The sequence below is a fragment of the Dioscorea cayenensis genome, chromosome 4, assembly GCF_009730915.1.
Source record: "Dioscorea cayenensis subsp. rotundata cultivar TDr96_F1 chromosome 4, TDr96_F1_v2_PseudoChromosome.rev07_lg8_w22 25.fasta, whole genome shotgun sequence".
In the NCBI taxonomy this organism is placed as follows: Eukaryota; Viridiplantae; Streptophyta; class Magnoliopsida; order Dioscoreales; family Dioscoreaceae; genus Dioscorea; species Dioscorea cayenensis.
Genome location: NC_052474.1, coordinates 5,807,365 through 5,827,131, shown reverse-complemented (window position 1 = coordinate 5,827,131; position 19,767 = coordinate 5,807,365). Strand labels below are relative to the sequence as shown.

Below are 19,767 nucleotides of genomic sequence, written 5' to 3'. Positions count from 1 at the left end.
TGGAAATCATTAATTCAGTGCTTATTATTTACTTCATTAATTTTTGAAAAAAATAAAAAAATTGTTCAGCTAATTGAGCACAAGTTAGTTATTAAAATGCCATTAAATTACATTACAGTGATCGGGACGGGTCCAGGGCCTGGGTTTTTGGACCCGGCCCTTTAAGACCGAAGTACGATTACTTTACAGTGAACCTGAGGCTCATTATACCGGAACCTCTCTCTCTCTCTCTCTCTCTAGTGCTCCCTTTCATCAGCCACAACGCTCTCTCAGTTCTCACCGTCTGAAGCTCATCTCATCCTCTCTTGGATTCCTCGACGGCGAGAGGAAGAAGCTCGAGAGGGTTTCGATGGCGATGTGCAATCCTTGGAGTGATGATCTCTGAGGTTTTATGTTGGATTTGAGCTTCAGGTGACTATGGGAAGCTATCACGAAGAGAAGATCATGGCTGGGAGTGACTACGCCACTGCCGGGAGCCTGGTGTGGGTACGGCGGAGGAATGGGTCGTGGTGGCCTGGGAGGGTTCTCGGACTGGATGAGCTCCCTGATGAGTGTTCAGTTCCACCGAGATCCGGGACCCCCATCAAGCTCCTCGGCAAAGAGGATGGCAGTATGTGAGTTTTCTACCTAGCTCTTGCCCTCTTCTCTTGAACCTTTTCACATGGTTTTTTTGTTCTTAGATTTATATGCTATTCCTGAAGGCTTTCTTGTTCTGGATAGTGATGATGTTTTCCTTGTACCGTTGATTCGTGGATTCTTTGGTTATAGTTAATGGAAGATAAAAGATATACTCAAAAGTAAGATTATATAGATTTGTCTTTTTTTTTGTGCTTTTAATATCTATTTGGAAAAGACCAGGGCATTGAGTTGTATGGATTGGTGACGCCTTGAAGATTCATGCCATTTTTATGGTTTCATGCTTTTCTTGCTGGCCATTGGTCTTGTTGTCAGCTAAATATGGTTAGTTTTTCTTGTAGACAATGTTTGCTGTGTTGGAAGTTATCTTCAAGGACTGGGCTTTCATTGGATTTGAGTAGTCATGGAACTTTATTTTCATGGTCAGGATCACTGGGATGTAAAATGTAAATGTATCTAGTTTACTACATGTGATCTACTAATTGTGGCCATTCCCTAAATATTGAATCTGTGTCAGTTAAGTGGGAGATTTCTTTTGAACATTTATTGCATAAGGTTTCCATTTTTTACCCTTGTAAAAGTTGGTGTTTTGAGCTATTGGTTGATGCATAGAAGAGCTTAGTGAAGGAAAAGCCATCGAAAAAAGCATGCTAAACTGTTTGATCATAATCTTTGAAAAGGAAATGTATTCATGATTGAGTTTCTCGGCAAGTTTGAATATTTTTATTTCTTAGAGAGCGATCTGTTTGTAATTATTTCTTTCCTTCTCTAGTCTTTTATGTGATTTGTTACTTTTGGTGTGGATATAGTTTAGTTAAAACTTCTAACCCATTCTACTCCCACTCAGGGATTGGTACAATCTTGGAAAATCTACACGTGTGAAAGCATTTCGTTGTGGTGAATATGACGAGGACATTGAGAGGGCTAAGGTTTCTGCCGGTAATTCCAACAAGAAAGCACCTAATGCAGGGAAATATGTTCGCAGGGAGGATGCTATTCTGCATGCCCTTGAGCTTGAAAGCATTCACTCCTCCAGTGAAAGCCAGAAGAGTTATCCAGGGTCAATCAACTTGATGGACAAAAGAGATTACAAATCTGCCACGCAACCAAAACCTGCATCTACTCAAAGCAAAAAGCCATTCTGTATGTCCAGAAAACATGAAATCCATGACGAGGCTTCAACACAAGAGTTCTCACAGTCTATTGTGTCATTTGAAGAACCAAATAATCCATCTACCACAGCCACGCAACTTACACAGAAAAAGAGATGGAAAACCCCATATGATTCAGAGAATGATCACCTTGAAGAAACTAGGCGTACCAGGGGTCTTCAAGATCTTGGATTGAGGACAGTGTCGCAAAAAAAAGGCTCCATTCTTGTCTGCAGAAAAGGGTCTCCTCTCAGCTCAAAGTTTGATAATGTTTTTTCCGATGATATTCCAGTAAAGAGCTGTAAAAGTTCTTTCTTGTCTTTAAAAAGGAAACAATCCATGGGGACCCACGTCCATGTGAATTCAAAAAAGAAAAGTCGCCGTCGCCAACTAACAAAGGTTTTGGAAGGTAAGACCCAGATACTGAATCCATCAGCTTGTCAGATTGCTGTTGTAGATCAATCATCTTTTGTGGAATTTATAAAGAGGGAGGATAAAACTTTAAAATCTTTTGTAGTAAACACAATTGAGGTTTCGGCCTGTCATGGATCACACCGTTCTGGCACATCACATGAAGGATCATCCTTAGATGTATCCGGAAACACTTATGGTGGTACACTTGATGGCAGCAGTTCATGTTCAGATATGGAGGATCACGACCACTCAAACTCGCTGGAATTTAGTGGCAATAAATGCCCTGCTCGCCCCAATGTTCCCCTTGCCAATGGGGAAACTAGAGGTATAGTCATGGAATTTTATGATTTTCTAAAATGTGATGCATCACATCTTCTTGTAAATAGAAGATTGTGTTTTTCACCTTCACAAAAAATCTGTCTTCCTGATAACTGAAAGTCATAGATCATCTCAGATAGAAGGGATGACAATAAACTAATGTGGGGTATAAACATTTATTTGCCTAATAAACTTCAGGCTGGTGATATTGGCACACAGGAAGTACCAAACAGATGGAGGTCAAGCACGTGTAAAATGTGCTTTAGTGGCCTCATTTGTTAGCTTCCATGATAGTTAGGTGACTTTCCAGCTTTTTAGCATCAGGTATTCTATAGAAGACTTCTTAGGCGCTACTGAACTTAAACAGTGTGTTGGTAGCAGCACTGTGACACTTTGGTTGAGAGGAAGGCCTAGTTTCCAGCATTTTTGGCAAACCTACTTTTTTTCTTTAAGAAAACCTGAGCTTCTTGCCGGTCTCTTTTAAATGGATATCTTTGTTTGATCCCTCACATGACAAGCTCGATAATACTGTTGCTCTTCTTCTCCAGAAGAACCAATTTTAATATATCCATATGTTTAATAGGAAGAGTCCGCTCGGAACCAATAAACCTAAAACACAGCATACAGATATCAAACCAATATCCCATCTGCAGAAAGTAATGAGGCTTTAGGACAATGCTTGGCTTTTCAATAGATAAATTTCTATATATGGAATTAACTGCATCAACTGAAATAACTTGCTCGTCATTGCATATTGCATGAGAATAAGTCTGTAGTGCCTCCCTTTTGTGCATATATGTGATGTACAGTCTGATTGAGGGAAGTCCACTTTAAGGTGTAATCTATGAATGCCTTTTGATTATTTATTTGTTTTTTTATAACTTGTATCGTGTTCACTTTTATTCGTGATAAATATTGCTATTTATTCTTCTCTCTATTTTCTGTCCTGTTAGATTTTGGATGCTCATCTGGTTTAGATGCATCAAGAAAGTTCCATCCTTGTGCACCACGACAATTTTGCCAGTTAAGTAAAGCTGGGACCATAACACATTTGCATGATAGTGAAACCTTCTCCACCAACCATCCAATTCAGCTCCATTGTGCTAGGCATATAGTTGGAAATAAAAAATCAAGATTGAATATAAAAGGGAAAAGGAAGTCAAAATATGTGACACTGAGCAAAACTACACATTCAGACAGCTGCCTTGATGGCGCTGATCAATCTGGCACCTATTTGATGGAAAGGGCTGGCGACAATAAAATTAGTGGTACCTCTTCAGATGGTCACTTGGTGAAGTACTGCTCATCATCAGATGATGTGAGTGATGGACCTCAACTGGAGACTTCAAAAGCTGCTGATTTGTGTCATATGAACTCCCTTGAACAAGGTTTTGCTAATGAAGTACATGTCCAGTCGGCTGAGGATCTAACAGATACCTCTTATGCTCTCCCATTTGCCAGATATAGTGAAACAGCATTCACAGGAGATGTTGCTGTCTCCACTGTGCCACATGAAAAGTCTTCTTTGCATCATGTTACAATCTGTTCTGAATATCAGGTATCAGATCTGGCCAATGGCATGCTGAAAGCTTCTCGGCTATATGATGTCAAGCTGAATGTGGAACGAAACTATCATGAACCGCATGTTCCTCAAGCTTCTCTCCAAAGCAATTTGGATGACCTAGCTATTGTAGGTCATAGTGTGACTGTTGAAGTTCTGCAAAATTGTTCCTCAGATGCTCTCTTGAAGAAAACTGAATGCCATCCAATAACCACTAAAACTGAGCTTTTGATCAAGAAGCGGGGCAATGTGATTACCAAATCAACACCAAAGTCTCGGTTTGGCATGCGGACACGGTCACAGTCACAGTCACAGTCACGTGTGAAGATACAGCACATGATCTCTGGTCATTTGATGCTGGGTTCTCCTTTCTTGAGAAGTAAATCATCCAGAAGTAAGCATAAGAAATCAGGCTTCTCTCAAAGGAAGATCCGCAGACTTTCTTCAATTACAATTGATCGTAGGCGCACTGTGGCGGATAGAAAACTAGTTGTTGAGAAGATAGTTAGCCCTGCCATTGCCTGCATCCCTCTTAGACTGGTTTTCAGTCGTATAAATGAAGCATTGACCAATTCAGCACGACCATCAAGCTGTATCTGACATTCAACCAAGTCTAGGCAGCTGCATTTCCTCCCTTTTCATAAGCTCTGATTAGGCTACTTTTCTTTCAGCTTTATGAGGTATAAATTCACTTAAGTTGCCTGCTTTTGTGCACCTGACTTTTTTCTGTAGCTGATGTTGTAAATATGCCCAGCATTGAACTTGTTCATATATCATGTTTTATGTTTTAACGCCTTTTTTTGAAGTATTTAGTTCTGGTTATTCATATCATTGATGAATATCAGCCATTGCAGCTCTTTTTTTCTCTGCTGATACAGTATTATGTCAAAGATGTTCAACCTTTTAGAATTTGCATGAAAATTGGCCTCTTTTTTTGGTCAGTATCTCATTGTACTGAGTAGGAAGGTGGTTTTTTTTATTTTTTTTTGTGTTAATCTTAAGCAATTCACATATTGATGAATGTCAAATTGGGTTATTCTTTTCCTGCTGACACATTTTTGAAGGCAAAATATGCTCTGATTTGAACAATTTGAATGAATACCGTTTCCTTTCTTGCTATGTATGTGTATCTCATTCTAGTGATTGGTGCTGTTTCATTTCTTCTCAGGAATTAGACAGAAATATTTAGTCTTAGTAGTTGACAACGTCGATGAATTTCAGACTTCACAGCTTTGTATTTTTATTTATTTATTTATTTATTTATTTTTTGCTGATACATTAGTTTTGTTGAAATATTGATGAAGTTGAACCTTTTCAGTTTTTTCCTTGCTTTTACTGAAATAGTGTTGGTTGTGAAAGATTCTTCTATTTTTAATGGTTTGAATGAATACCTTCACCCCTGTCTGGCTTTGATACACAATTCATGTGTAAGATATGCTTAAATTTTAACAATTTGAATGAATAACTTCCTGTGTTTTTGTGGCTCTATAGCTCATTGTTGAGAGTATTATCAATGAATTTCAGCCGTCACAGCTTGTTTTTCAATTATAAATTGCAACTTGTTATGTATTTATTTTTTAAAATGTTTTTTTTTTGGTTAATGATGGTACAATATTTTATGGCGAAAAATTGCTCTAATTTTAACAATTTAAACGCTTACCTTCTTGCATCTTGTTGCTTGGGCACTATCGTCCTTCCAGAAACAAATGTTTCATTTGTTGTGGGTTTTGTAAAGCTATTTTCAAATTAAAAATTTTTGAACAGCTAAAGCCACTTGGTTCAAGTATATGGTATGCCGTGTGGTGCGGATTGGTGAGAGCATCACAATACAAGCTCATATGTTACAGAGACAGTCGTTTGCTGTCTTTTATAGGAAAAATTTATTGAACAGATAGATATAACTAAGAGTTTTAAAATTGCACAATTTTTGTTCGTTCTAGTTAATTCTTTGTTTTCAGTTTTTTTGAAAGTTATATAATAATAATAATAATAATAATAATAATAATAATAAGCATGTTCGTCTAATAAAAAAGCTTTTAATGGATGTATTATAACTGGTGATCATGGGAAGTTTTACATGTATGAGCTGAATCAATGTTTTTGGTCTCTTTGTTGGTTCTTTTCTATTTGTCCCCCTCTTTAATTTTGAAATTTTTAATATTTCAAAGAGATTAATATCACAGATTAAAATTCATTGTTATGAGGTGAAAATTGGCAATCTATATTTTTGAAAATTAAGATTAAACAATGAATTTTTTATCATGAATAAATCCAGTGATTTTAGGATCATTTTATGCTCTGTATTGAGTATTGATGCATAGACTTAAAAATTAAAATTTTCTTAAAAAAAATTAAAAGTATATTATTTATTTTTATATATTTAATTTTAAAAATATCCACGTGTCCATTTAAATAAAACCGGGCCGGTTTATTCTAAAAGCAGGGAAAATCATGGTTCCATAAATTTCCCAAACAAAAAGGGGTATTTTGGTCATTTACTATGAGCCAAAACAAAGTCTAGGGTTTTTGAGATCATTTATATAAATTGCGATCAAAGGCCTCCTCCGCCTTCCAAACCCTAGCACTCGGACGCAGTGGTGTCAGGATCCCTCGTCGCCGCCGATCCGGTAATCCTTGATCTTGCCCTAGGGTTTCATCTCCTTGATTTCTAATTGTATGGGTTTTGGTTGTTTTTTCCGATGATCAGTGGTTCGTTTGATCTGTAGAAATGGCAGGTATTCCTGGGCCGCTTGTTTGGGAGATCGTGAAGAAGAACAATGCGTTTCTTGTGAAGCAGTTCGGCAATGGCAACGCCAAGGTGCAGTTCAGCAAAGAGCCCAATAATCTATACAACGTGCACTCCTACAAGCACTCAGGTGCTTAGATCGGTCTTCACTCGATGTTTTTGTGTTTTGTTTTTAGGAAATTTCTGTTTTTGTTTATGTGTTTCTGTTCGTGCTTAGGGTTGGTGAACAAGAAGTCGGTGTCAATCCAGCCGGGTGGAGAGGGGCTCTCTGTGACGCTTGCTACCACGAAGACGAAGAAGCAGAACAAGCCCAGCAGCCTCTACAACCGGTCAGTCATGAAGAAAGAGTTCCGCAAGATGGCTAAGGCCGTCACCAATCAGGTAGCTGCTCTGGATTTGGCTTTTGCATTTGATGGTGCTCATTTGATTCGTTTCTTATGAGATTTGTTGCTTTATGTGTTTGATAATGCGTGGCCACAGTAAAAATTCAGTTTTTGGGAAATTTTCTGATTGTTTCTCAAATTACTTTATAAAAACACGACCCAAATGTGGTGTTTCATCAATTGATGAAACGTTGCTATTCATGAAAATTTCTTCATCTGATAGGCTAGGGAAGTAAGATAAGTCATGTTTTTAGGTGTTAGGATTTTTAATAGTGTCATCCATGTCATATTGTTTTCCTCTTCGAGTTGAATGGAAGAACCTTTTGAGCAGGAGATTTGTGTCTAGCCACTATGCGTTAATCTTTAAATTAGAAATGCTCGTTCATGCAAGTTGTCTTTAAATTATGATCTAAGTTTCTAGTCGTTTGTTCTGTGCCTCATGCTTCTTGTTTTGCTTATCTCATATTATGACCCCCTTGTTTCAAGGTTAACTGCTCTTGTGGCAAAGGCTGTTTGAGTAAATGGAATCGTTGTTTGCTTTATCTGACTAGATCATGTGGGTAGCCTATTTCTCCATTGATTTAAACCATAAACAGTGTTTGTTTGTTTTGGCTAAGGAATGGCTTCCATTTTGAAACTTCACAACACCTTAAGTGCATACTGCTCCAAGATATAGCTCTAGTCTGGCTTCTGTTAGGACTTTGTGGTCTTATTTTTTAAGAACTTGTGACATGTATTTATGCAATGAAGATCCTTTTTTTTTCCTCCCAATTCTGACGCTTTCCTTTTTAATATATTTTTGTAATTCTAAACCATACTTAGTATGTTAGGTCAAACAAACAAAAACTTCCAATGTGATACTCCTAATGCCTTTATCATTCCATGTGATATTTTCTTACCCTTTTTTTTTTTACAATCAATTCTTGACGTCCTATTTCATGCTTCTAGGAGGCAGTATCTTTGGTACTTTTAAATCTATTTGGAAATAAGCTATAATAATCTACCTTTTGTAGCTAAGGTTTTCCATGTGCATTTTATATGGTTTTTTCTCCCTTTGTGTTTGTGACAATCGATCGTTTTTGGAAATGATTCTTTATCTGTCATTTGGTTGGGGGATTATTTATCTCCGAGATCTGCTTAATGCTGCTATGATGAGCTGCTAACATGTAAGATGAACCTATCAAAAGATAGGTTCATCAATGAAATATAAATGTTACGCTTGGCTTCTGAGCGCATCTCCCTTGCTTCTGCTTCTGTTCACCATTGCTGAGTGTTTTTATTTTCCATAAACATTTCTCCATTTACACCTTCCTCACTTCCTCAATTAAAACTTATAACCATGTATATATAATCTTGCCTGCAGGTAACAGATAACTTCTACAGGCCAGACCTGACCAAGGCTGCTCTTGCAAGGCTTAGTGCTGTCCACCGCAGCCTCAAGGTTTCCAAATCCGGTGTGAAGAAGAGGAACAGGCAGGCCCTCAAAAAGTGAACTTAGTTTTGCAGCCATTTGTTTCTGTTTTAATGGTTTGTCTTCCTATTTTTGGCTGGAGATTCATATCAAATTTCAAACTATTTTGTGACTCAAAGCTTTATTATCTGTCCTTTAGATATTTTCCCTGAACTTGGTTTTTATTTGAGCTTAAAACCAGCGTTTCTGTTCCTGTGGCTGAAGGTTTCCAGACATTTTTTGTTTTAGCCTAGATTGCAGTAATCCAGTATTCAAAAAAGTTGCAATTCATCCTTTCAATGCTTCTTTTATTTTGTTTTTTTTCATTTTTTTATTTTTGTTGTGGATACCCCCTTAAAACTTATCTTTGTTTTCAAGAATCAAGTAGGTGAAGGCACAATTTCATGATAATGGGTTTAATCTGTGGATGATTGAACTCCTTTAATCTATCTGGTTTTATACATTTATTGCAAATCCCAGCAAATTTATGCTAATTTGTGATAAATTGGAAACAATTTTTGTGTGTATTTAATCTCACGCTCTTTGTATTTGGTTCTATCATATATATCGTTCTGATAAAGAAAGAAGTTTTACTAAGCAACGGAAATATATGTAGTTAGTAGATGATGTATTTCAAACAAAAACAGACCCAAAAAAAAAAGGTGTTACAAAAAGAAATTGACCATCATAAGTGTGTTTGGACTGAGATATAAATTGATACATAAAAATGAGAAGGAGATGGTGCATCATAAATATTAATGTTTCCTCTTTAACTTTTCAGCATCTCCCTCTCTCTTATTTCCCGGTTTTTCCACCATTCAACTCTATCAAATTAAATTGAAATTACCAAATAAAGACATAATTATTTTAAAACTTTATGAAATTGTATTTTATGGCATATGGAATCTATTTCAAGAAGGATTTCTGGAAATAAATAAAAAGGGTGGTGCTTCCTAACTTACAAGCAGGTAATTACATAATTTGTAATATATATATATATATATATATATACGTAGAATTAATCATCCAGAGATGTAAAATATTGGATTAGTATTCAACCGTTACAATCCATTTCTAAATAATATTTGAACATTGTAAAAACAGTATTAAGTTTATACAGTAGTTATATATAGTAACTCAATACAGTATATAATTACTATTAGATCATCATTCAATGGATGTAGTGACCAATGCATCCATGTATGTGTATATATAACTTAAACACTATATATATATATATATATATATATATATATAAGAAATGGTGGTAACTGAGAAGTAAGAGGGCCTTCTATAAATATCCCAAAGGAAAGGGATATGGGGTTGAATAGCAATAGCATTGTTAATTTAAGTAAACACGAGGGTCTTAAACGTAAAAAGATCTCCAAGACTGATAAAGCCCTAAACCCTTCGCCGGAGGGAACGAAGAAGACTCGCCACTTCGTTTTTGAAACCCTAGACCTCGAGAAACACTAGAAACTCTCCGAGGTAGTTGTCAATTCGGCAGGCCGACGATGAGGAAGAAGGTGGACGACCGGATCCGCACGCTGATCGAGAATGGCGTCAAGCTCCGGCACCGCTCCATGTTCTTGATCGTCGGAGACAAGTCTCGAGATCAGGTTCTCTTCGTGATTCCCGATTCAGTGTGGATATGAGTATATTTATGAGTAAAGATTTGTGCTTTCGAAGTTTTGATTGAATTTTCTGGGGTTGGGATGTAGATTGTGAATTTGCACTACATGTTGAGCAAATCGGTGGTGAAATCTCGCCCTACTGTTCTGTGGTGCTACAAGGATAAACTCGAACTCAGCAGGTTCTTTATCTTAAATTCATCTCTTCAGTTGATTTCTCTTTCTTTCCTATGATTAGGTAGAGGCAAGATCTTAACTTTTTGCTATGTGACGTGAAAAGTCTTCCAAAGAATGAGAAAATTATCCAAACAATACGCACTTAGGTTCAATAATCTTTAATTTATGTAGCTTTTATTCTTTAAAAGGAGCTTCCTTTCTTTTTTTTTTGCATATAAATTTTTATGTTGTTTTTATTGAATTAATTATTTACAGAGTAAGTATTAGAATCATTAAACTAAGCTTAAAATGTGTGTGATATTTCAGTCACAAGAAAAAACGTGCAAAGCAGATAAAGAAATTGATGCAGAGGGGATTGCTGGACCCTGAAAAAGTAGACCCAGTTTTCTCTTTTTGTTGAAAGCGGGAATATAACATATTGCCTGTATAGAGACTCAGAAAGAATTCTTGGGAATACCTTTGGCATGTGTATTCTACAGGTTTGTTGCCAATTGTTATTTATTTACATCACTGGTTCTATTTCAGTCTGCTATATTATTCTAATGTATTATTTTGCATGTTGCTATTCATTGTTGTTAGGATTTTGAAGCATTAACACCTAATCTCCTTGCGAGGACTATTGAGACAGTGGAGGGTGGTGGTTTGATTGTCTTATTACTTCGATCACTTTCTTCTCTCACCAGTCTCTACACTATGGTTATGGTATGTCTTCAATCGTTTTAGTCATTGCCTAATTTTCTTGTATGAGCACTATTCATAGGAATTATTTGTGTTGAGTGGGTGGCAAGCAGTTTGCTTGGTGGATATTTGCAATCTTTGTTTTAAGGTATGCCAACCTTCTTTTTTTTTTTAACTACTGACGGATCACTAGTTGGCATTTGTTATAATCTCAAGTTGCCTGCTAGTTATTGACTTCCAAATGACATTCTAATTTAGATCTTTACGGATCGCAATTTCAATATTTTTTGATCTCTGACATTGAAGCCAAAATTGAGAATCTCACTATTTTCTCTTGTTTGTATATTGCTATAATGCTTTGTATCAATTTCTACATGGTAAAGCTGTTGTTCATCTTCCATGCTTATGAATCTGGTTTTATTGCCCCAGTTGCATTCTCATTGGGCCTCTTTGTTTTGCTTTTCACAGGATGTGCATGAAAGGTTTCGTACAGAATCTCATAGTCAGCCAGCTGCACGATTCAATGAACGTTTCTTGTTGTCAATTGCATCATGTAAAGCATGTGTCGTTATGGATGATGAGCTTAATATTTTGCCAATATCATCTCATATAAGATCAATCCAACCTGTAACAGTCATGGAGGTAACTCTCTCACTTATATAATGCTATTTATCATAAAAGAAGTGAACCATCCAGTTGTTCCAACAATTATATACCATCTATTTGTTACTTAAACAGAGAAATATTCTGGGATTGGTATTTGTATATGATCTAATTTCGGCTGTAACATTATTTTGGAATCAAAGAGTTCATTTATGCAATTTTTTTAATTTATTGTAAAAGGATTCTGAGGGCCTATCAGAAAAGGAAAGGAAGCTGAAAACTTTGAAAGAGCAATTTCATGAAGATTTACCAGTAGGCCCTTTAATTGGCAAGTGTTGTACAATGGACCAGGTGTGTACTCCTCTTTTGTTTTTTTAATCTAACATTAAAATAAAGTTTCTCTTCGGTCTACTTAACTGATGGATCTTGTTAATGTATAGGGAAAAGCTGTGATTACATTTCTTGATGCAGTTCTGGATAAGACACTTCGAAGCACTGTTGCATTAATTGCTTCTCGTGGACGAGGAAAATCTGCAGCTCTTGGTCTTGCTGTAGCAGGGGCTGTTGCTGCAGGGTTTGTATACTTAAATTGACATTTTGTTATTGTTGCCTTCTTTTGTCATATTTCATGCTCAATTTTTTAAATTATGTCTTTGTTTTTCTTTTTCTAGGTATTCAAACATTTTTGTCACAGCACCCAGCCCTGAAAACCTTAAGACGTTGTTTGAGTTTGTGTGCAAGGGACTTAATGCGTTGGAATATAAGGTTTATGATTAATGTCACTACTCTTGAAAGATTTGCTTGAGATCATTTAAGCTGTAAATTAGGATTTACTTCTTCATACTCTTGCATTATTATTTTGTTGAATTTGCATTCCTCAATTCGTGTGTTATGCAACCAACAGTTGACTGTGTTTGTTTTTATCATAGTTGATCCCTATCTGAATCAAAATGCCCTGTGTCAGTCTGATGTTTTTTTTTTCTGCTAGAGAGTTATGGCGCACAAAATAGTCAGGACCCTTATCTAGAGATAATGTGATATAATTCCAAATTTCAATTTTATGCGTCCTCCTAATTGACCACATTAGTTTTGACAAACCTTGTCCAATCTGCCAACACCCATTACTGCCAATATTCTTGAAATGCATGAACCCCACCACTTTGTTAAAGACGAAACAAACACAACTGTAAGTAAAATATTTTGTAGCCATGAATATTATCCATGACATTGTGTATCTCGTTAATTTGAAGAGCAAAAGGAGTGTTTCTTGCTGTCTTTATCTTTGAACTCTTATTGATTGATTTTATCATTTACCTTCTTCTTGCACTGTAATTGATTACTGTTTTCCTGCAGGAACATTTGCATTATGATGTGGTTAAGAGCACTGATCCAGATCTCAAGAAAGCAACCATCCAGATAAATGTTTACAAGCAGCATCGACAGACAATTCAAGTAAGTTCCTGTTATAAGGTCACATGAATTTTCTGCCATAGGATAATTTGTAGTTGCTAGTGAGACATTCAGTTTATTATTTATTTTTATAATGAAAGATGCCTTTATGGCCTTGGTACTATCTGTGCTTTTTTGTTTTAAAAAAAGTCAAGTTTTCTTCATTATAAGTGGATGATAAATATATTTGCATTTTATTCTGGAAACTACCCAAACTAAAGGCTTCAGTAGATCAAATCAAAATCTTTGAATGGTATTGGACTTCTTAATTGAGGTGTTATGAACAAACTTATGCTTAATTGGCTTCTTGCAGTAGTCTTGCTGGTCATGCATTATCAAATGTATGCTTAATACTTTAAACATGATGCAATTTAGTTTAGATTTACCCTAATGTAGGCAAAGCAGTGCCCATTTTTAATGCTGTTGAAATTGTTCACTAGCACTGTTTGTCTTTTGATGTTCTCTTCTAACAAAGTTTTCTTGCAACAGTATCTGAAACCACATGACCATGGAAAACTTGCTCAAGTTGAGCTTCTAGTTATTGATGAAGCTGCAGCTATTCCATTACCTATCGTGAAGTCACTGCTCGGACCTTATCTTGTCTTCCTTTCATCTACTGTTAATGGGTGTGCTCTTCTGGAAATTCTTTTTATTATCTATTCACTTTTTGTTTTGTAGAATGAAGCTTCTGATCTCTATGGAGATATTGGCTTTGGCTGTAACTTGTATTAATGCAGTTTTTCATGCTTTATAGAATATGCTTAGTTATATTATTTGATTTTTGATGATTTCTCTCTTTAAAGGTATGAAGGCACGGGAAGGTCATTGTCATTGAAGCTTCTTCAGCAATTGGAATCACAAAGCCAGGTGCCTGGTCAGACTGTTGATGGTCCCCATCCTGGTAAGAGTTGTTGCGCTGTTCCTTCTAATATGTAATGACAGGGTAGTAAATGGAATTTGCAATAAGGAGACATGCCACTTCCACAATGCAAAGTTTGGAAAACACTCTCTCATTTGATGTTTTGAGGTGGCTTGGCACATTTATCAAAAATTTTAAAAATAATAAAGAGATGCAATAGAAGTAAAAATGTTTGATAGTTTATTCATGGACAGAAACTAAGCTCGTCAGCCAATCAACCAAATATATGCTAGGATTGTGTTAATGAAATTAGCACTTCTTTTAACTTGGTCAATATTTTTGATGATCTTATTTCATAATAAATAATCTTTCTTGTTTATTGGTTGCTCTTCAAGTGAAATATTTTCATATTCTTCCTTTGTGGGTGAGTTGGAATGTGATTGACTAGCCAGGTTATTGTAAATATAGGCTGATTGTTGCATCCAAAAATTATTTGCGTTGAATTACTTTACAATCTTTCTTATTATGATGCCGTGTGGACTTGCATGGTTTGGATTGTAGGTAGGCTTTTTAAGAAGATTGAACTGAATGAGTCGATCAGATATGCTTCTGGAGATCCTATTGAGTCTTGGCTTTATGGATTACTTTGCTTGGATGTCACAAGTTATATACCTAACATTTCCAGGTTTGTGTTTCACTGATGACCTGCTTCATTTCCTATTTGATTATCCCTTAGTCGTTGGTGCATTTTTGCAGACTCCCCCATCCGAGTGAATGTGATCTCTACTATGTTAATCGAGACACCCTTTTCTCTTATCACAAAGAGAGTGAAATATTTTTACAGGTAAGTGGAACAACAGCTCATCTTTTCTTTGTTTTCTTTGTTAAAATAGGGTGTTTATTTTTGAAAATTTATTATTATTATTATTTTAAGCAACTTTTTATGAATGTGGTTTATTTCAGTGTGTGTGTGGCATGCTCAAAAGTTGTTAGCAGTGAATATGTTTATCTTTATCTTTGAACTTATTTTATTTTGACAGAGGATGATGGCTCTTTATGTTGCTTCTCACTACAAAAATTCTCCGAATGACTTGCAATTAATGGCTGATGCACCATCACACCACCTATTTGTTTTGCTCGGTATGCCTTTCGTAGAGGAACCATTACCACCATTTTCATTAGCCATTTTATCTGAGGATGATGCTCATTTTTCTCTGTCAATACTTGATTCAATATTTGTATCTTCATGTGCAGGCCCTGTTGATGAGTCTAAAAATCAACTTCCAGATATTTTGTGTGTAATACAGGTTTACATCGTGGATTCTATTTAACTTACCATAACATTCAATGGGAAAGCTAAGGATTATTCTCTGATATTATTTATAAGCTGTCCATTTATTATCATTGGGTTAACTGTATCTATATACTTGTTAATTGTACTAACTACCTTCTGGGTTGGTTTTTTGTCATCAAGATTGATTTCTTGTAACACCATAAAACATTAATAATTTTGCTTAAGTACTTCATTGAACGTCTGCATAGTTTCTGGATTTCAAACTGAATGCTGGGCCTATTTTACTATTTTGGCGCACGTATTATTAGTTACTTTTTGGGTTGATTTTCATTGTTAACTAACTATTATAACTCAGCAGTTCAATTTTTTCTGGAAGTTTCTTTAATATTTTACTTTCTGGTCAGAATTTTGCAATATCTTCTATTGAACTTGTTTAATTTTGCCAATTATGGATATACAAGTGTAGTTGTTTGGGAAACATATGCAAAATAAGAATTCTGCGATCTTGAATACAGGTTTCTCTTGAAGGGCAAATATCACGTAAATCTGCTATTAAAAGCCTGAGCGAGGGACACCAACCTTTTGGTGACCAAATTCCCTGGAAATTTTGTGAGCAATTCCAAGATAATACATTTCCAAGTCTTTCTGGTGCTAGAATTGTGCGAATTGCTGTCCACCCCAGTGCGTTAAGGGTAATTTAATATCATTAAGCCATTTTAGTAGAATCCATCCAGATCAGGTTTCTTATCGCTAATAATTGCATTCTGAACTGATGCAGCTTGGATATGGCTCAGTTGCGGTAGAGCTTTTAGCAAGGTATGGGTGGGCCAGCAGCTGATTTCTCTTTATTAAATTTTGTATTTGGTTTTGCCTATAAGCTTGTTAGAAAGGCATTTTATAAGGCAAAAATACAGTCTATATGCTCAAAGAGGTAGGAAGTACTTGGGTGTTTCCACTTGCTATCTCCACTTGCAACATGCATTTGGATTAATGCTCTTTGAGGGCACATGTTCTTATTGCATAATTTTAATAAATTATTGAAACTTTTGGTTACCTTTATATCTGATGCTTTCTTGCATTTATTGAGTATTTCCTTTATTCTTTTGACTGTGGTTTAATGAATAACTAGTTACATGGATACATGGTTGTTTATATCCAAGACATTCATTTGAGGATAGTTTAAGTGGGGTTAAAAGATTCATATTAGTACATTGACACTGATTTCCTTGTGCTCTGTTCGTCCATCCCTTTGAGAATAGAAGTTGTCTATTTTCGACTGTTTTGATGAGGGATTTGTGCTAGATCCATAGTTGAGCTTCTTCTCTGAAAATTCCTTAAACAACCTGAAAAGCTATATGGCAAACTGATTTCCTTGTGCTCTATCCTTCCAACCCTTCTCCAATTTTTGTCTTGGAATTATTGCAGTGCATCTCTTATGTCTCAATTTGATCACGGGCAAGGCTATGACAAACTGATTTACATGAGCTCTGTCCCTCGCCACTATTTCTGCTATTTCCATCTTGCTGTGTGTCTGGAAATTTTTCCAGTGCATCTCTCACGTCTCTTTTTTATATCGTGCAGGTACTATGAAGGACAGCTGACTCATTTCACTGAAGCAGAATTTGATGAGAATGAGGAGCAAAACATCAGAGTTACTGAAGCTGCAGAAAAGGTGGTTTTTTAAACTATATTAACAGTATATGATTCCTTCCTATATTTACAGATAGAATCTGAAATGCACTTCATCTAATATTGAGCTTACTCCTTTAACCATGTGATTTTCAAAGCTTGTTATCAAGCCTGCTCTTCTATCATGAATTGTTTTTGGAACTGAAATGAGAAGTGGTTCAAGTTTTAATACATGCAGATCTATCATTTTTTTTCCCTTCAAGTCTGAATCTTCCTTTACAAAATATGCTTACCTTTAATTTGATTTTTGGTTTGATACAATTTTTGTTAGTTGATTTCTAACAGTTAACCAATAATTTGCTCTGGGAATCTTGTTTTGTAGTTAACTTAGAATTTTATTACCTTGTGCATTGTTCACAGGTCTCATTATTAGAGGAGAATATAACGCCGAGGGCTAATCTCCCTCCTCTTCTTGTACATCTTCGTGAAAGGCACCCTGAAAAACTCCATTACCTTGGTGTATCTTTTGGTCTGACAAGGGATCTATTTCGTTTCTGGAGGAAGCACAACTTTGTGCCATTCTATATTGGCCAGATTCCAGTAAGACATTCTATTAGTTCACTGTGTTTGCTGATGTTGCTTAGATTGTCTTTGGGTTTATCGAGACCTTCATTTTTCATCACCAGAGTGCCGTGACTGGTGAACATACTTGCATGGTTCTGAAGCCATTAAACAATGATGAAATTGAAGTTAGTGAACCTGGGCAATTGGGGTTTCTTTCTCCATTTTATGAAGGTAAGTTTTGCTAAGATGCATCTTACTTGAATCCAATGGGGAATCTGTTGAAGATCATGAAAACTGTTGCAGATTTCAAACAACGGTTTAGCCGACTCCTTGGCACCACCTTTCGTGCACTTGATTATAAGCTTGCGATGAGGTCATTACCCAAATTCTGTCACCGTTCTTTCTGATTCACACACATATGCATCATGATAATATGTTTTTTTTTTTTCCTTATTTATCAATGTACCAGCATATTGGCATCAAAGATAAGTTTTGCAGAGCATGAAACATTATCCGATGAGAACTCAAAGCCTTTGCAGGCCCTGCTGTCACCATATGATATGAAGCGACTGGAAGCATACACAAATAATCATGTAGATTATCATATGGTAAGGTGGCTTAGGTTGTTCTTATATGATTTTGTATTTAATAAAATGGTCCTTGTCTATTTGGGTTATTAATTTCTGTTATTACAAAACACCAAATCACATGCTCACATTTTCTTTTCTGTTGATGAGTATAAGTTCTCATACACATCCTATTCAAGGACTTAATTTACTTTGGTCTGCAGATTCTAGACCTTGTTCCGATACTCGCGCATCAGTACTTCCAGGAAAAGATTCCGATGACATTAACTCCTGTTCAAGCTTCTGTCTTATTCTGCATAGGTATGCAGAACCAAGACATTTCATATATCAAGGCAAGCTCACTCATTAAACCAATCTAGTTTTTTATTAAAACTCAGAAATTATACATGTTACTTCCTCCGTTCATTTTTATCTGTCACAAATCCATATTCATTTTTATTGTCTTTTGCTAACATTAAGAAGCACTTATTATTATTTTTTTTCAAAATTACCCTTTATACTCTATTCAACTCTCCTATTGGAATTAAATATGAGAAAGAAATGTGAAAATATAAAATAGAGGTAATTTTGGTAATATAACTAATTTTTTATAAAATTTTGTGAAATAACTAAGTTTCTTGCTACGTGAGATTCGGTTATAACCACGACAGATAAAGAAGAACGGAGGGAGTATATGATTATGATTCATGAGCCTCTGTACTTTTGCTTTGCAGGAAGAGATGAAGCTGGAAAGAGAGCAGATACTGTCATTGTTCATCAAGGTGATGAAAAAACTGTACAATTATCTATACAGCATTGCAGCCAAAGACATTGACTCAACTTTACCTCGACTCAAGGATGTAAGCAACCACTTGTTTCTCCCATGATTAAATTCAAGCTTTTGTTCTAATTGCTCATCAAACTCAGATACAAAGCCAAAACTTGTTCTGGTTTCATTTGTCCACATTTTCAATATGTCATGTTGTTGTGTAGGTATCATTTGCTCCTCACAGTAAATCAGTTGATGAAGATCTCAATGAGGCTGCCAGGGAGGTCATGGTGAGCAATTTAATTCAATATATTTCCTTTTATTATTATTAGTATTCTTTTCGCCTTCAAAATTTGTTTACTGAGCTTTTAGCAAACTCGTCAGGAGAAAATGAAAGCCGGAAATGAAGCGATGTTGGATCCAGAGCTCCTGCAGCAATATGCCATTGTGGATAGAGAAGGTGATTTCGAGAAGGCTCTTCAAACCGGAGCTGGTAAAGTTCCGGCCAGTGGCCTCCTCAGTGTTAAATCCAACAGACCGAGGAAAGAGAAGCCCGAAACTCACTTGGAATCATCAAGAAAGAACAAAAGAAAAGGCGACGGTCATAAAGATAGGTCAAAATTCAGCAAAAAGAATAAATCTTAAGGCAATGAAATTTATGTGTTTGCTAATTTATTATTTTGTAGCCATTTTGCTGCATCCAAATTTTGTAGAGAATTTAAGATATACTTCCCACATTTTTACAGCATATCTTGAAAATTTTTTATTGCCTTTGTATTCTAGAGTTACTGTATTACTGTGTATGTAAGCATTTAAAAGCTCTGGCTTGTTTCCTTTAAAATTTATTGTGGACGTTATTTAGAAGACATTCCTATCATTTACTATTTGC

General features: G+C 35.8%; 3 protein-coding genes and 1 non-coding gene across 5 annotated transcripts; all 4 read left to right on the top strand.

Annotated features, from left to right (window-relative positions):
- The first annotated feature begins 42 nt into the window (after positions 1–42).
- LOC120259023 (uncharacterized protein At1g51745-like) lies at positions 43–4,876 on the top strand. Of its 2 annotated transcripts, XM_039266547.1 has the most exons (4): positions 43–614; positions 1,484–2,196; positions 2,305–2,526; positions 3,473–4,876. In XM_039266547.1, the coding sequence occupies exons 1-4, from the start codon at positions 418–420 to the stop codon at positions 4,678–4,680; spliced, it is 2,340 nt and encodes a 779-aa protein (XP_039122481.1). In that variant the 5' UTR covers positions 43–417; the 3' UTR covers positions 4,681–4,876. The 2 variants fall into 2 exon arrangements, with proteins under 2 accessions (XP_039122481.1, XP_039122480.1); XM_039266546.1 differs by having other exon boundaries at positions 1,484–2,526.
- A 1,719-nt stretch (positions 4,877–6,595) lies between these two features.
- LOC120257869 (60S ribosomal protein L28-1-like) lies at positions 6,596–8,959 on the top strand. The gene is made up of 4 exons (XM_039265154.1): positions 6,596–6,707; positions 6,807–6,956; positions 7,044–7,207; positions 8,573–8,959. The coding sequence occupies exons 2-4, from the start codon at positions 6,809–6,811 to the stop codon at positions 8,699–8,701; spliced, it is 441 nt and encodes a 146-aa protein (XP_039121088.1). The 5' UTR covers positions 6,596–6,707; positions 6,807–6,808; the 3' UTR covers positions 8,702–8,959.
- Positions 8,352–8,444, top strand: LOC120259750. The gene has a single exon (XR_005536303.1). It is a non-coding gene; the product is annotated as a small nucleolar RNA R24 (small nucleolar RNA).
- Positions 8,960–10,013: 1,054 nt separating the features above from the next.
- On the top strand, positions 10,014–19,698 carry LOC120258847 (RNA cytidine acetyltransferase 1-like). Its single transcript, XM_039266295.1, is given in 27 exon segments — positions 10,014–10,278; positions 10,381–10,472; positions 10,774–10,846; positions 10,848–10,946; positions 11,047–11,169; positions 11,614–11,787; positions 11,989–12,099; positions 12,189–12,322; positions 12,420–12,513; positions 13,102–13,200; positions 13,687–13,823; positions 14,001–14,098; positions 14,618–14,741; positions 14,813–14,900; positions 15,097–15,196; positions 15,311–15,363; positions 15,866–16,042; positions 16,129–16,166; positions 16,932–17,022; positions 17,400–17,579; positions 17,666–17,774; positions 17,847–17,916; positions 18,013–18,151; positions 18,334–18,462; positions 18,844–18,969; positions 19,103–19,168; positions 19,263–19,698. Coding segments are annotated over 27 exon segments (3,090 nt in total). The 5' UTR covers positions 10,014–10,173; the 3' UTR covers positions 19,524–19,698.
- Positions 19,699–19,767: the final 69 nt, after the last annotated feature.

Bases quoted from the DNA above. Each gene is read 5' to 3' on its own strand.
- LOC120259023 (XM_039266546.1), top strand. From the start codon at position 418: ATGGGAAGCTATCACGAAGAGAAGATCATGGCTGGGAGTGACTACGCC. The intron at 615-1,483 runs GTGAGTTTTCTA...ACTCCCACTCAG, and splicing joins GGCAAAGAGGATGGCAGTAT to GGATTGGTACAATCTTGGAA. The intron at 2,527-3,472 runs GTATAGTCATGG...CTGTCCTGTTAG, and splicing joins TGCCAATGGGGAAACTAGAG to ATTTTGGATGCTCATCTGGT.
- LOC120257869 (XM_039265154.1), top strand. From the start codon at position 6,809: ATGGCAGGTATTCCTGGGCCGCTTGTTTGGGAGATCGTGAAGAAGAAC. The intron at 6,957-7,043 runs GTGCTTAGATCG...GTTCGTGCTTAG, and splicing joins GCACTCCTACAAGCACTCAG to GGTTGGTGAACAAGAAGTCG. The intron at 7,208-8,572 runs GTAGCTGCTCTG...TCTTGCCTGCAG, and splicing joins CTAAGGCCGTCACCAATCAG to GTAACAGATAACTTCTACAG.